Source organism: Perognathus longimembris, chromosome 4 (genome assembly GCF_023159225.1).
Source record: "Perognathus longimembris pacificus isolate PPM17 chromosome 4, ASM2315922v1, whole genome shotgun sequence".
In the NCBI taxonomy this organism is placed as follows: Eukaryota; Metazoa; Chordata; class Mammalia; order Rodentia; family Heteromyidae; genus Perognathus; species Perognathus longimembris.
Window position 1 is genome coordinate 18,783,654 of NC_063164.1, and position 15,689 is coordinate 18,799,342.

The window sequence follows — 15,689 nt, forward strand, 5'->3', positions numbered from 1 at the left end:
TGCCACTACATCCTTGCCCAGATCTAACCCATCTCTCCTGCCTGCCTCCATCACACATGGCTGATCCAGGATGGAAGACACAGCCACTGCTAAAGCTGAGACCTTTACATTGTCCTGACCCTTTGCCCTCTTGATTATGATTCATTTGTGCTCTCTTCCACCTGCCGGTAAGTTTAAATGATACGATTTGATTTGATGGCACATGGATCTCATTCAGTCTGCTGTTCTCTAAATGTTATGACAGAACTCTGACAAGTAGTTGTTGGTCAATTCTCAACAAGTTTCAGGTAAAGCTCTATTCCTATTGCTTTCCTTGTTGCTTTAATTGGAAACAAAAAGGGCTTTTATGGCTGAACTCCTTGTATTGCAGTTCAAAGCCAGCCCGGGCAGAAAATCTCTCTAAAACTCCAATTTCCAATTAACCAGCAAAGAGCCAGGCTAGAAGCTTGGCTGAAGAGAACCAGCAAAATGCTAAAAGCGGCACTGTGGCTCAAGTGGTAGAGCACTAGCCTCGAGCAGAAGTACTCAGGGACAGTGCCCAGGCCCTGAGCTCAAACCCCATGAATGCCAATGGAGGCAAGCCATCCCAGCAGCAAGCACCTAGACCCCTGGGACTCAGCCAGTCTAGGGAACAAGGATCATGGAGAGGAGTAAGAAGAGAATGGTGCCACATCCTAAATTGAGTCACCTTGTCTCACCATTTCAAAATTAATCAGAGCTGGGAGATCAGGAGGAATAGTTGTTTACCCACCCAATGCCCATACCTGTCCATTTTCCCTTTACTGCCATTTGTATATATATATTTGTTTTAGCCTCTGACTGGCTACTCCAAACCAGCCCACTATCCTTAAACAATTCCTTCAGATATCCCTCCTTCCTTGTAATTGGCCACAATTGGGTTTATGTTCCAAATGGAACTTTTCTGGCTTATGCCCAGGGTGTGTTCTCCCATGTCATTCGTGTTAACTAGCCCTGTAAACTTGTCAGCTGTTTGCTTGACCTCTTCAAAAGTCTCTTTTAACAGGATAACATCCCTCACTGAGGTTGACACCTGGGAACTTGCAGTTCAAGGCCATCCTTGGAGATTCCTCAAAAACTAAACATAGAACTTCCTTACAATCCAGCTACAACATTCCTAGTCATCTACCCAGAACATTACAAGTCAGGATACAGCAAACTCACTTGCACACACATGTTCATTGCTGTATTATTCAAAATAGCCAAGTTATGGAACAGCCCAGATATCCTATGATAGATGAATGGGTCAAAAAATGTGACACATATACACAATGGAATTTTACTCATCCACTAGAAAGAATAATATGTCATTTGCAGAGAATGGGAGGACCTAGAATAAATCTTGGTGAGATAAGCTAAGCTCAGAGAGACAAAGATCCTTCTTGCACATGTGGCAGTTGGATCTAAAACACAACCGGACATGACAGCTTATACAGGGAAAGTGAAGGAAGGGGTGGCATTGTCCAAGAAGCCTTGCACTTATTACCTGACCTATGAAATTGTAGTCCCTTTGTAAAACTCCTTAATAACCACAACTATATATATGTACATATGAGAATTATATTAATAATTTCCAGACATAGAGGGACAAAGGATGAACAAATGCAGCAGTAGTACTCACTAGTTACTATGTTGAAAATGAACTATACTTGTGGGCAGGGATGAGTGGGAAAAGCAGAAGAGAATGAAGAAAGGGGTGACATTGTCCAAAAAGAAATGTGCTCATTCCCTGACTTATGAAACAGTAAGCCCTCTGTTCATCACCTTTATAATAACAATAAAATATTTAAATATTAACAATAATTTCCTAATGGTTATACATCAAAGTTTCAACTTATATTTTTTAGATACTGACTACCAAGTTCTAAAATTGGTTGAATTTCCAGAACAATATGACTATTTCTATCATTTACAATAATATATAATATAAATATTTTGAGGTATGAGATATAGAGATTTACTATTAGTCTTTTATGACCAGTAGACTAAGTCATTTATAGTGTCCAAACCACATTGCAGTTTTGGAATAACTGCCACTTAAAAAAGAACCTCAAGAAAAAAATAATAAAAATACTTAATCAGAAATACCAGATCAGATGTTGGCCAGAATTGCAAGAATGGGCCCATCATAGACCCCTTGCATCATTTATGAAGTAAGCCTGAATGCTTTATATTAATGTACTCTCTTGATCACTTTAATAGATTCTTTCACACCATTTAAGGAATTTCCTCATATCATTTTAATAAATCCTGTCATATTGTAGAACAGTACTTGGTCTAAGTATATAGGCCAAATAAAAATCAAACAAACCCAGAAGGTTAACATACAACCAAACACGAAAACATACATCTTACCTGTATCTTTGCTCTGTGAAATGATTCATCCTAACTGATCCTATGGATTTGAAGGAAGTACATATAAAGCTTTATAAAAAGGATATTGTAATCATTTCCACCAATTTATTTGCCTAGGATTGGCTAAGATGCTTCTTTCAAAACAAAAATGCTTGCTCTACTGATATTGTTATTTGGTGGGCTTAAAATGCTGAGCAGCTAGACCTCTAATTTAAAGAAATTACAGTGTACATACTATTGAAAGTGGGGAAAATATTGTATTTAGAAAAAAGTTGATTTGATCTCAGTGGTTTTTTATTTGTCCATCTTGAAATAAGTATATTATTATTATAATAAGTATATTATTATTATCCATCTTGAAATAAGTATATTAAGAGGAAGGGAAAATGTCAAAGGTTTAGAAGTAAAATTAATTTTACATTGCAAAGATATCTATATTCTTACCTGTTTATTAATTCATTCAAGAGATATTAATTGGACATGCTCTGTTTGCCAAGGACACTGCTAAGTGCCCCATTGACTTGTAGTCTTATGGACTTGGCCCTTTTATATTTCATGAGAATTATGACATGGATTCATGAGTGTTTCAAGATGTTCAGAAAGCAGAGGAAGACATTGTGAAGAGCCCGGCTTGAGCTGAATATGAGGCAACAACACCCTAAGATGAGTGCTTTGGACTGAGGAGCAGCAAATAGAGAGCCCTAGGAAGGAATGGTAGGTGAGATTGGCCCAGCTGCTCTAGGCAGAGATGATAGGGCCCACAGCAGCTGCTGGTGAACTTTCTCAGGTCCCTCTTGTTTCTAGTGATCTCACCCTGGGCAAGTCTTGATTTCAGTTCTGAATTCTCTGAACTCACTTATCACGAAGGCTTGCTTCCTTTTCTAGGCAAGTAGAAGACAATACTGAATTGGAAAAGGAGAAAATGATAAATAATAAATACAGCTAGAAGTAGGGAAATATGACAGTGACAGACAAGCCCTCTGGGAAAATAGAAACCTAACTTCACCCTGTTCATCCAACAAAGGACTCTAGTGGATTCCCACTAATGTAGATTATTAAGTCATCACAGGTGAAAAATAAATTTTTGCTGAAATTTACCCCTATTTCTTTATAATCTCTGATCTTTGGGTGATGTTTCCTCCTTTTTATATTAATGTCAATATTACTAATACTTATGTCACCTAGCAAATAAAGAAATGTGTTCTGTTGATGAGAACAAATATCTTTTCTCATAAAGAAAAGACAACACAGTTGCATGCACTTATAATATCTGCACTTGGTAGTTCAGTTCATAAGTGTGAGACTACCCTTGCACGCATGGTAAGTTTCAAGGCACTCTTGTCTACATAGTGAGACCTTGTCTCAGTTGCCTATCTTTCCAACAAGTAATAGGGCATGGTAATTTTAGCTGCGATAGAGGCCCAGATCCAAAGGATTACAGGAGGAGTAGTTAAGGAGACCACAACTTAAGAAATAAGCTGAAAAACAAAAAAATAAATAAATGGGGCATGATGGTACACATCTATAATTCAAGCTATATATGAGATGTATGTAGAAAGATTGAGGTCTAAGGCTATCCAGGATAAAGAGGAATATACATACACATGTATGTATGTATACATATATACATGTTTATACATACAAACTCACATACACATATGATTTTGTGCACACATATACATATTTAATCCACACATATGCACACTGCTTCAAGTGATAGAGGGTTTGCTTAGTAAAAGCAAGGCCTGATTCAAACTATAGTACCACCAAGAAGAGAAGAAAACAATAAAACCACAATTGATCTCACAAACGAAATATCAAGTGAAAGATACAGAATTTGAAAGATTGAAAACTACATACTGTACAGTTCTACTTATATAATTTCCAACCAAGCAAAAGTGAGCTATGCTGCTGGATGTTTTTAAGACACCCTTGATAAAATGAGCATGCTGGCTGGTGAGGGTATTGACTTGGAATGGGTATAGGAGCACTCCTAGAGTGCTAGTGATTCACATTATTATGTATTATTCTTATATCACTCTTGTAATATGTGCATGTTTCGGTATATTTAGTGTCATTCAATACAAAGCTAAACAATGGTCATGTATTCACATGCTCATTTTAGCATTAGTCACCATAGGCATTATATGGAACCCATCTAAATGTAATCCACTGGTAGATGAATAGATGAAGAAAATGTGGTGTCTACCTATAGTGGAACAGGATTCAGCTTTTAAAGAGCAAGGCGATGCTACAATACGTGCGATCACAGAAGAGCCTGGAGGACCTTATGCCAGGAGAAAGTAGCTAGCTACATAAGACAAACATGGTATGATTCAGCTTACATAAGTTACATGTAATAGTCTAATTTACACAATCAGAGAATGGAAAGGGTAGATTTTTGGAGTGGTTGAAGGACGAAATGGAGAATGACTAAATCAATGGGCATCACATTTCTGTTCATCAAGATGAATAAATTCTAAGTAGCTGCTATACAATGTTGTACATATAATCAAAAGTACTGCCTTGTATGGTTAAAATTTTGTTAACAGGGTAGATAGATCTCATGCCAAGTGTTATTACCACAATAAAATATAAAAAATATACTCACCTGGAATGAATTCTTTCTCTCAAGAAGGAAATCACTTGCCTTTGCAAAAGTGACCCTGGCAATATCTATGGAGCCATTAAGAAGTGGATATTTATAATGATCTACTGTATTTGACCCAGCTCAATAGACATAAATCAAGCCTCAAAGCAAAGAAAGTTGGGACAGATTATTCAGTTAAATTTCAGTTTTAATGATGCTAAATATGGATCCACTCAATTAACCAATTTAAAAGATTTGTGTTACATTGTGTTCATGAGAGGAGGGTGACTGTGTTTCTGGTTGTATTTCAATGCAAGCATGCCACCTTCCCAATAAAGCTTTTCATTTCTCATGGAGAGAGCTAAGGAAATGACATACACTAGTGCTGTAGACCCCGCTTCCACTCTGGATTTACATGCCCTGAAATAGATCTTATTCTAAGTTGACATCATTTTAGTAGTCATAGGATTTTGTTGACCAGCCTTCCTTTCCCTGCCTGTGTAAGACAATGGGGTGGAAGAAGACTAAAGACAAAGGTTCTGGATTTGTCCAAGTGCAAAGAGGGAAGTGTAGACATGCACACCACAGTGGTGGTATGCACTCTTATTCTGTGCATGGCCCGTCTTTGAAGGTTACTGTATGCTTTCAGAGATTCATCAGATCATGACTGCTGCTGTGAGTTTGCCCTCCTGTTCCTTGAGGGACAATGGATTTTAAGATCTTTATTTTAGTGAACACTGGTTTGTGATGTTCAATTGGAGGTAAGATAGACTCTTAGCTCTAGAGATTGGAAACAGTCTCCAGTGTTCATAAGAGCTGTTTTGCTGGAGAGAAGGGAGAAGACAATGGGAGTAGTGCAGGGGCCTTTTTTCCTAATGCATATATCCAAGCATGCCTTGTACTCAGCAAATTGTGAACTATCAGGAGCAGATGGATATTCAAAGCAAACCCAGACAATTAAAGTTAACATTCCCGAGGGCAGTATACTACCTAGCAAAAAACCAAACTAAAACAAACAAACAAAAAAAAAAACAAGGCAAAACCACCTACCCCCTCTGAAAAAGAAAAACCAAACAGGCGATTGATTGCTGAAACCTCTTGGAACTTTCCTGAACTCTGGAGAGATGAAAACAGTAGCCAGTTCTAATACCAGTATATACAATATCCAGGGTACTCAGATGAGATACAGTGATAGCACGGGGACAACCACAGGAAGGGGATATACAAGAGGATCATCAAGAAAAAAAAATAGAAGAGAAAGGGAATATCAAAATCGAGAGACAAAGGATGAAAAGACAACGACTCCAAAAGCAATACTTTCAAAACCATTTGGTGTAAACCAACTGAACAACTCATGGGGGGAGAGGGGAAGGGGGAGGGGGAGGGGGAAATGAGGGAGAAGGTAGCAAATTGTACAAGAAATGTACCCAGTGCCTTATGTATGAAACTGTAACCCCTCTGTACATCACTTTGACAATAAATAAGTAATTATTCAGAAACAAAGAAAATAGTAACCAGCTCAACTAAGAGGACACAAATGTACTTGATGTAAAGAAATGGAGCGATTTGGTAGTTCAGAGAGCACTCTCCTCCATCTCTGTGTCAAAGCCCTCCTATACATCTAGATAGTGCTAGAAAGTTCTCTGGTCTTCTTGCTGGTGTACGTCCAGGTGATGTGTGACACAGTGAACAGAGAAGGTAATGGAAAAGAAGCCTTTGCGAATAGAAATACTTGTGTGTCTGCAAAAAGAAAAGAAAAAAAAGGAAAAGCCAAACAAAAAGAAAATTCCAAACAAAAAGAAAGCCAACAAAACCCAACCATATGTTTATGTTAATAGTCTGCATATTTAATAAGGAATGTTGTTTTTGTTTATTAAACATACATTTAACTGTCACTGCCATGATCTTAGGCTCCACAGCAGTGTGCTTTTCGTTCTCCTTCTGTACCTCTTCTTTGTTCATGTTCTGCCTCTTTCTGAAATCGATGGACCACATGAGCCACAAACGATTAGGGATGGGAAATTAAATCTAGGAACAAGCAGAACTAATGAAATGCTTCACAGCAAAGCAAAGGTGGGATCAGAATTATTGTAGGCTAAATAAGCCTGCCATTGTTAGGAGAAAGAAGTGTGTGCTAGACAGACGGTGACATAACAAGTATTTGATCTTATTAACATAGCCATAATTCCACCATAATATTTACAGTTTTTACACTTCCACGGACAGATAGGTCTTTTACTTTTTATACATAGATATGTGTACATTTGCCTTAGACATTTTTAAACTTGCAATTTACAAATTATATATTTTCTATTTGTATATCTAATAACCACAAAAGTTATCTACAGCATATTGCCTAGCATCTTTTTATTATCTGCTTATGAAGCTGTGACCCAGACAGCTTCTTGCCAACTGGCTTCAAGTTCTCCAGCATGTATTCATCCTCTTCTGGTCATTTATGTACATTTTGAGAAAAGTCTTTGCTCCAAAAATACATCACTTTCTGGCTGACTAATGCAGCCTTCATCCCATAACTAAGCTGCTATCAATAGTAGGCCAATAGAAGAGGCCAACTATGCAGATGACATCACAGGATAATATTCCTACTGCAATGCAAGGATGGATGTTGATAAAAATTCACTGAATTGTCATCCCAAAGAAGGTAGAGGAGAGAGAATTCTGTTGGTTAGTGAATTGGAATTAGAAATATTAGAATAACGTCAGCATGGGAAATGACTTTCACAGTAGGAAGGTGACATACCATTGTGTTTTGTTTGTTTTACTCTAAACTCCTGGCTTTGTACCAGGCACAGATTCGCAAATTCGAATGGATTTTTATTGATAGCAAGTTGTGGGTAGTTAGTCTTCTGAGCTGTATCATTGGAAATCTCACCTTACCAATAGCAAGAAAGCATTAAGCAGCTATTTCAAAACCCAGGCAAGAAGTTTTGTGTCCCAGAACGCCTTCCTTTGGGTCAGGACTGATGCATTGCCTTGGCGCACACATAGAGCACAGCACTCATGGTTCCATTATTGCAAACTTTCCTTGATGTTGACCTCATCAGACTGCAAACTTTTTGAGAGGGTTGCAGAGATTGGGCTAGCTACCACATAACGGCGAAGTTCCAGGGAACTGTCACATCTATTTCATCAACATAATTCCCGTTAAAAGTTGTACATTGTTTTCTAAATGAAAGAAGTGCCTTCTAGCATTTTTTTCTCACCATTCCAGAATTTTTCTCACCATTCTATACTGGAGTGTTTTTGTTTGTTTTAAAACCAGTCTACCTAATCCTTTGAGTGATCGCTGCTAGAAAATGCTAGAAAATGGAGATTTTTGGAAATGAAGGTTGAAGTCTCAGAAAGATATGTGGTTGTAGAGATCTGTTGGCTATAAGCTGAATAACATGCGTGTATGGATACCTATCCCTTGAGGTGGTGGCTACTGAAGGCAGAGGCAGACCTTTCAACAAGATTAAAGAGATGCTATTAATTGCTATCGATCATAGGTCAACAAATTAAATTGCATCTGCAGCCAAATCTCTGAAAGGTCTAAATGAGGCATGCAGTTAATGGGTCTGGTGGACCCAATGTTGTGATTAATTAAAAAGAAAACGAAACCAAAAACCCAAACAAAGGCAAAAAATACCTATATAATTGGAAAGGTTAAGCATCTTGGAACGCTCAAATTTCAGGGCTTTCCTAGGACCACAGTTGCCATTTGCTCTTAGATAGCCTACGAATAAACAAACAGACAGTCATAGTGGGAACTTCAATAATTCCTCTCTTTCAGATACCAAGATCTTGGTGAGGAACAATCTGGAAAATAAAGCCAGCATTTTGCATTCTGAAGGACTATCTATGAAAATGGTGTTGGAAACTAATAAGTGGTTTTTATCACAGTATGCAATTAAATTCTGGTATGATATTAATAGTTGCAGCAAACCAGTAATGTAATTCTTATCCTTTTCTTCAAAATGTTGATTTTTTTTCCTCCAAGGACAATATAGAAAAAAATATGAACAGTGGTGAACTTTGGTTATTCAAGATGCAGTTATTCAAACCAAGGTGAAAATAATACAAGCAAATGGAAAAATAATGGACTGCCTGAGACAAACATAATCGAATTTGATCCTAAATATCTGATGTGCTATTACTTACGTCTTCAGCATAATATTCTAAAATGAGATTCTGGGCCAACCCCAACTAAAGCACAGGTGCCACATTGTAAGTTGTTGTTACTGAAGAGAATGTCCTTCTAGTCCCTCGAGCTATCAGTGTGACTGTATTAATTCTCCAATCCCCAATTGATCTTCCAAGAAGTTCTATTCTCTCAGCTGCTCTATCTGAGTGTCATATCAGATCATATCCTATTTATTTTTTCCTGAGCTTTGATAATTACCTCTATTAGTGTCCCAACCATTCTCTCCTTGGCTTCTAATTCACCCTTCACTCTGCTATTAGAATTGTTTCCAAGGTACAAATATGGCCACAGCACCTTGTCATTTGCTGTTAATTAAACCACAGGACTGGTAAGAAGCAAGTCCAAGTTTCTTAGCATAATTTTCCAGGTCTTAACCACAAGGTTTCCTTCCCAGATTCATTTCTGATTGCATGACTCCATCTCTATCCTTACACTCTAATCACACCTGACTGCTTGTCACATTCATAACATATGGTTCATTTTTTGGCTCTCCCATAATATTTCCTGAAATATCCATCCAAATTGTCCTGAGACTGCAAGATCCAAATCTAGCCCCACCATATCCATATCTCTTCTTTGAAACCCAATCCTAAAAATTAAGGTAATGTATAAAAGACCTTCTTATATCCTAAGTCTATTCTAAGCTATCTTATGGATATGATTTGGCTTAGTATTTTCAACTTTCTGATATAAAAACTGGCATATAATTGTGAGAAAACCACAAATAATTTAAATCTCAATTTTGCAGTCAGAAAAATAAGAATACTAGTCCATAATTTCATGGTAGTTGTGAGAATGGTTGAACTAGAACTAATGAATGCAAGTTACAGTGTCATATAAAGTAGTCAAGTGTGTCTGATACACGAAATTAACTACCAATAAATGGTAGCCAAATCTTCTATCCGAACTCTTCCCCAACCCTACCCACATTTTTAAACCTCAAATTTACTTCTAAAAATATAGCTTATTGAAAGTACCTCTACTCAGAGCCAGTTTGTAATGGGTATTATGATTATTTGAAGGTTTTAGATTATTCAAAGAACTATGTAAGAATTTAAGGCTTCTAAAACTTAAAAAGAAAACCATCGTGTCATTACTAGCACTGAAAATATTTGAAAGACAAATGAAAATATTTGAAAGACAAAAGTTGTTTAAGTTTTTAAAATTAATTGAAAAAAATTCAACTCAGTCTATGAAACTTTTATTTTATGAAAGGCACTGTATTGTGCTCACCCAAAAAACTATGCCTTCTAAGTGTGTCCATTTGGCCAGGGAGAATCAAAGGTTAATACTAAATAAGACAGAAGCCCACTTATAAGAAGCCATCCTACTTTAAGTTGTGTGATGACTTAGAGGTAGCATTTGTCTTTCAGAGTCATGAAAAGATCTTTCTTTAAGGCAGTAATAATTCCCAACATAATCAAGATTTCATTTTTTCTCCCATGTTTGGGGTGACTTCTCCATGAAACTAAGTGTGAATTGGACTGTAAGCATCCATTCCAATAGGCACAGGAAGGAGAGAGCTAAAAACAAGGAATATTGAAATGAAAGACAGTCTAGTCTTATTTTCAGAAAATGTTTGGGGAGAATGATGAAAGGGGTCACATTGGTCTAGTACAAAGTGACATATTAGATTGAAATCCCTTTGCAAAGATAATTATGTTTAAAGAAAATATTTTATAGGGATGTATGTGTATGTTTAGGGATACCATGATGTTTTTCTTAGTGGCTGCCTTTTTTCTTTCTTTCTCTAAAACTGCAAAAAATGATGGCAACTTATAATTTTTCGGTTTTTACTGTCATGTGCAGTATATCTATTTCAAGGGGAAAGAAAATGTTAGTTTCTTTTATACTCAAGGTAAAGTTGTGCACAGAATAGATATTATCCTTAGACCTGCAATGGCTCTGGCACTAGGCCTCTTTACTGCCCCCCTAGAGGTCAGGTGGCAGAAAGCCTTAAGGCCCGAGAAGGTCTTTAACAGGGAGCCTTAAAAGAAAAATATCCCCAGTGCACATCTTCAAATAACACCCCAAACTCAAAATTCACTAAGAGTTTCTAGCTGAGGTTAGCAGGGGCTTGCATCTCTATTTTGAATTTAGGAGAATAAAAGCAATGTTGTGGATGGTTTGGATCATACAAACACACTCTTGTTTTATTTCAGAAAAATCTTAAGTTCTTTTATACAAATTGGATATTGGATGGTATTAAGGAATCATTACTTTGGTCAGTGTAATAGTACCACAGTATGCCACTTTATTTATTTATTTATTTTGTGTGTAGTTACTGGGGTTGATCCTAGGATGTCATGCTCTTGCTTCACTTTTCATTCAAGGCTGGTGCTCCACAATTTGAGTCATATCTCCATTTCTGACATTTTTGATGGCTAACAGGAAATGACAGTGTCTTGGATTTATCTGCCTTTGAAATGTGGTCCTCATATCTCAGCCTCCTAAGTAGCTACAAGTATAGATGTGAGGCAACTGGTGCCTGGTTAGAAAATGCCACTTTTTAAAAAGAGATGATGACTGTAAATTACAAGAGTGAGATGATAAGGATGGTGCTTGGTATTTGTTTTAAAGAAAGCTTAAGGAGGAAAATCAATGAAGTATTCTGATGGATCTTCATAACTACTGAATCTTGACAGTGGGTAAATGAGGAACCCTTGTTCTATCTTCTGTGTGTGTATGTTTGAAAAATTTTAAAATAAGAAATTTCTGCTTTGCCGTTTTATGTCCCATGATATTAGGCAAAGCATTTCAACTTGCCATGTTCTGGTTTTTTCACAGAGGAAGCATAGTCAGTACAAGAAGTGGACTGAACAGAATTCTATGGGCTCAGAGTGTAGCAGGGTGCTTGGCATGCATGAACACTCGGATATTATAGATCATCCTTTGAACCAAAGAAGGATATACAGTAAGGAAAGATATTTTTTTCCTGCCTGCCATTCACATTCTCACTGTCAGTTTATTTGAGTCTCTTTTCTGAATCCATAGCCAGCTCTCTCTTGTATTATGAAAAGTGAAAATGCACAAAGTCAAATACTAGAAGGAATGCTTGCTTCTCACTGAATATAGCTCTGAAGACACTTGTGCTTTCAGATGATAGAAGTCACTGAAAATTAGTCATTTAATAGAGAGTGGGGAATAGGGAGACGAAATTGTGGGAGGAAAATATACCACAAACAATATTTGCTGGTTAACACACTTTATATTTAACAAAATAATTTTTAATAATATATTCTTTTACACATCAAATATTGTTGCTAGAATCCCCCTCCCCCCCTTTTTTTTACAGTTTAGTGTTTAGGTTTTTTTTTTTTTCCTCACTAGTTTTCAGGCACACCATTTTTTTTTCAAAGATTTTAGAAACTGGATCATTTTAATAGGCATTAGCTGACAGACAAGATGTTGATCCCTTATTTAAACATAACTGTATTTAAAGCCGAGAACCAAAGGTGGAGGGAAATAATGGATACAGAGGTGACAGTGTGTTTGCAAATAAAGGGTTGAAAGGGAAAACACAACAGATGAGATCACAGCTCCAATGTTCAGGGTTTGGATAGAATTTCTCAATGACCACGGTAGAAGAAAGTGCTGATCAGTGTATGAGAAATTCTGTCACAGTATAGGTTCATCTCTCCCTAAAGGGGCAGAGATATCAATGCTACAAAGTCTTTAAAGAAACAGCTTGTAGTGAAACTACAAAAAAAAAAAATAAAAACTAAAAAAAAAAAAAAACTAACAAAAACAACAATCAAGTTTTCCCTCTTGAGCTGGTAGCAGACTGCCCCTCACAGAATCTCTGAAGAGAGTTTCTTGATGGATGTTATACTCTATTCCAGCAAATTCTTACTGTGACTCTAACTGTGCCAAGACTTTGATGCAAAATTTCTGCACCTCGGCTTTCCCAGCTACACTCTGTTTTCTAAAAAGGACATAGTAACTCCTTAATAATAGATAAGGTGCTATGCTGCATGGCTCTATTAATGATATTTTCTGAGTTTCCAGCCTTATTCCTGTCATTTGTTATTATTATTATTTCTTTCCAAGAGTGTGGATTTTTGAAGTTGGCAATAGGCAACCTCAGGGGCAGAGAAAGCTCTATAATGCGTCTCTGTCTAGACACAGTTCTGAGTGCAGGCATAAATCATGCAGAATTGTTCATGAATGATTCACGACTGTCTCTATGATGTATCCACGGTAGCAAACGGAAAGGCACCAACCTTGTAGCAAATTGGTGTTCAAGGGAAGGCAGCTGGATGCTCTTCCTCGGGGTGGCACTGGTGTGGCTATTTGTATCATGACACAAGCACAGTGTGCAAGGAAGTGTCAGGTCCAACGCCTCAGCACATTAATTTTGGAAATGATAACTCTTTCTTGATGACAGGAGATACTTCCAGGGAGGAGAGGCTGGCAAGTTTAAAAGAAAACCCAATTCGTTGGACTAAAGACACTGGTGTCCATAGAGGGAACCTCTAATGTGTCACTTCTTATGGAGGAGAGCCACTTGCTCTGCCATTGCTGTTTGTGCAGCCCCCAAAGGGCTCAGGGGCTCACCAAATCCCTAGGTGGGGCCAGAGTTTCCCAGCAGAAACTTTGCTATTGCTTTTTCCCTCCTAAGACCGTTGTTAATCAGCTCAGTGACATTTTGCCCCCATCCTGTGGGGACATCTGGCAATATCTGAAAATATTTGGTTGCCACACATGAGGAGAGGGGATACAATGGGGACATAAGAGGATAGAAGTCAGAGGTTCTGTTGAATATCTTAAAAATGCACAGAATATCCTCCACCAAAGAATGCCACTACCACTAAGATTGCCATAATACCTTACTCCAGAGCAACCCTGGAGAAGCCAGGGTTAGGGTGAGAGCAGAGAAAGAATGATTATTGATAATGAAAACAGACTTGAAGTTTCCTCAAGGACCCTATCAGATCTATACCAAGGTTTTTTTTTTTTTTTTGACAGGAGAGTAGAATGAACAACTAATTATATTATGCCATGTGGTTTCAGAACTGCAAATTTCGTACTTAACTTGAGGTGGCATCAGATACCCTGTGTATGTTATTATTATTGTTATTATTTTCTGTTATTATACTAGCAGCATTACCAGGGCAACCTTGAGACTCTTCAAAGGTTCACTTTAATAGCTCAGTATCTAATATATACATTTAAAAATGTTCAACAAATGGAATTGTATTGTGCAAGGCTCCCTCTACCCTAATTTTGAATTTTAAATCAGCACTTGAGGTGGAAAGTGTCCTGAATCTGCAACTGTAGACTTAGGGCTGAGTGGTTGTTCCTATCACATGGCAAACACAGTGTCCTAAACCATAAAACCTGTTCATGAGTATGACTGGCTTTCAGCTAAATCTGAAATCAAATTTTGTCATCCACATCCAGAAGGATTTCGATTCACAGTGGAGCTACTCACCCTGGTTCTGGAACTTATAATACCCGGTGGCAAAATGGGTTTACAGTGTGTGTAATTAAATCCAGTGTCACAAAGTCTGGTCATGAAGGCTACTGCTTATAAATACCTATCTCTTTGGGATGTTTAGTTAAGCTCATCATGTTCTTCACCTAATTGTTTTTGATTGGCAGTTTCAAATGGTTTGTAAGAATCAGATTGTGAGCACAAAGTGTCACCTCCCCACGCTGACCAGCAGAGGGTCTGTCCACGTGTCCGCCCCTCATCTCTCAGCTCACAGGATGTGACATTCACTTCATGGGATGAATTGGTGGTATGTAGTTGTGTTGTCCTGTTCTGGAACAATCCTTTCCCTTGACACTGCTTTATTAAATCTTTTTTTTAAAAAATACATCTCAAAGCTTTAATGTGCAGTCAGATCTGGCCCTTTAGATTCTAAAGGTGAAAAGTAAAATACTACAAGGGGGAAAATGCTGTGTGGGATGCACAGAAAAGTAAAAATGGAGTCAATCAGGGGACAGTGAGCTGGCAGGTCCGAGGCATTGCCGCACAGAAGGAGCCTGGGCAAGGTTATTTCTTTTGTCATTCCAGAAATCTGGTCATCAAGTCACCATCAAGCAGTGGTAATACAAAAGCCGTTTGGGTAGCTATATACTATATATATTTTATATAGCAAGAGGGAAGGGGAGATATCCCCCCTTAGTAAAATATTCACTTTTGTCAATCCTAAAAGGTTTTGCTGGTGACCCTGTTGTAGCTGGCAGGAGTTTGTTGGTTTGTGTTGTGTTGTGTTCAACATGTGCAGTGTGGCAGCCATAGTGTCCCCTCCTAAGAACGCTGTCATTACTTGGGAATTTGTCCTACACAGTCTGCTTGCCTTGGCATTCGCGCTTTGAGCACTGAGCAGGCTTCCACCAGTCTCCGTTGTGACAGTGACAGATGTTGCATTCGTCCACTTTCACTTCAATGCCAGCCGGAATTATTGTAGTTCCTGCAAAGCAGTTGGGACCTGGAACACACATTCATTGATTAGTTGATTAAATCGCAGAGCCTCCCCGTTTCCCTCTCTGGCCCTTCTCCCTTCAACACAA

The 15,689-nt window shown here is 37.9% G+C and overlaps 1 protein-coding gene across 2 annotated transcripts in view; it reads right to left on the minus strand.

Annotated features, from left to right (window-relative positions):
• Positions 1-15,194: 15,194 nt before the first annotated feature.
• Vwc2l (von Willebrand factor C domain containing 2 like) overlaps positions 15,195-15,689 on the minus strand; it is a 142,577-nt gene continuing 142,082 nt past the window's right edge. For both annotated transcript variants that reach the window (XM_048344178.1, XM_048344176.1), the window contains one exon: positions 15,195-15,607. In XM_048344178.1, the coding sequence (XP_048200135.1) occupies positions 15,459-15,607 (149 nt within the window). In that variant the 3' untranslated portion in view covers positions 15,195-15,458. The remainder of the gene's footprint in view (positions 15,608-15,689) is intronic.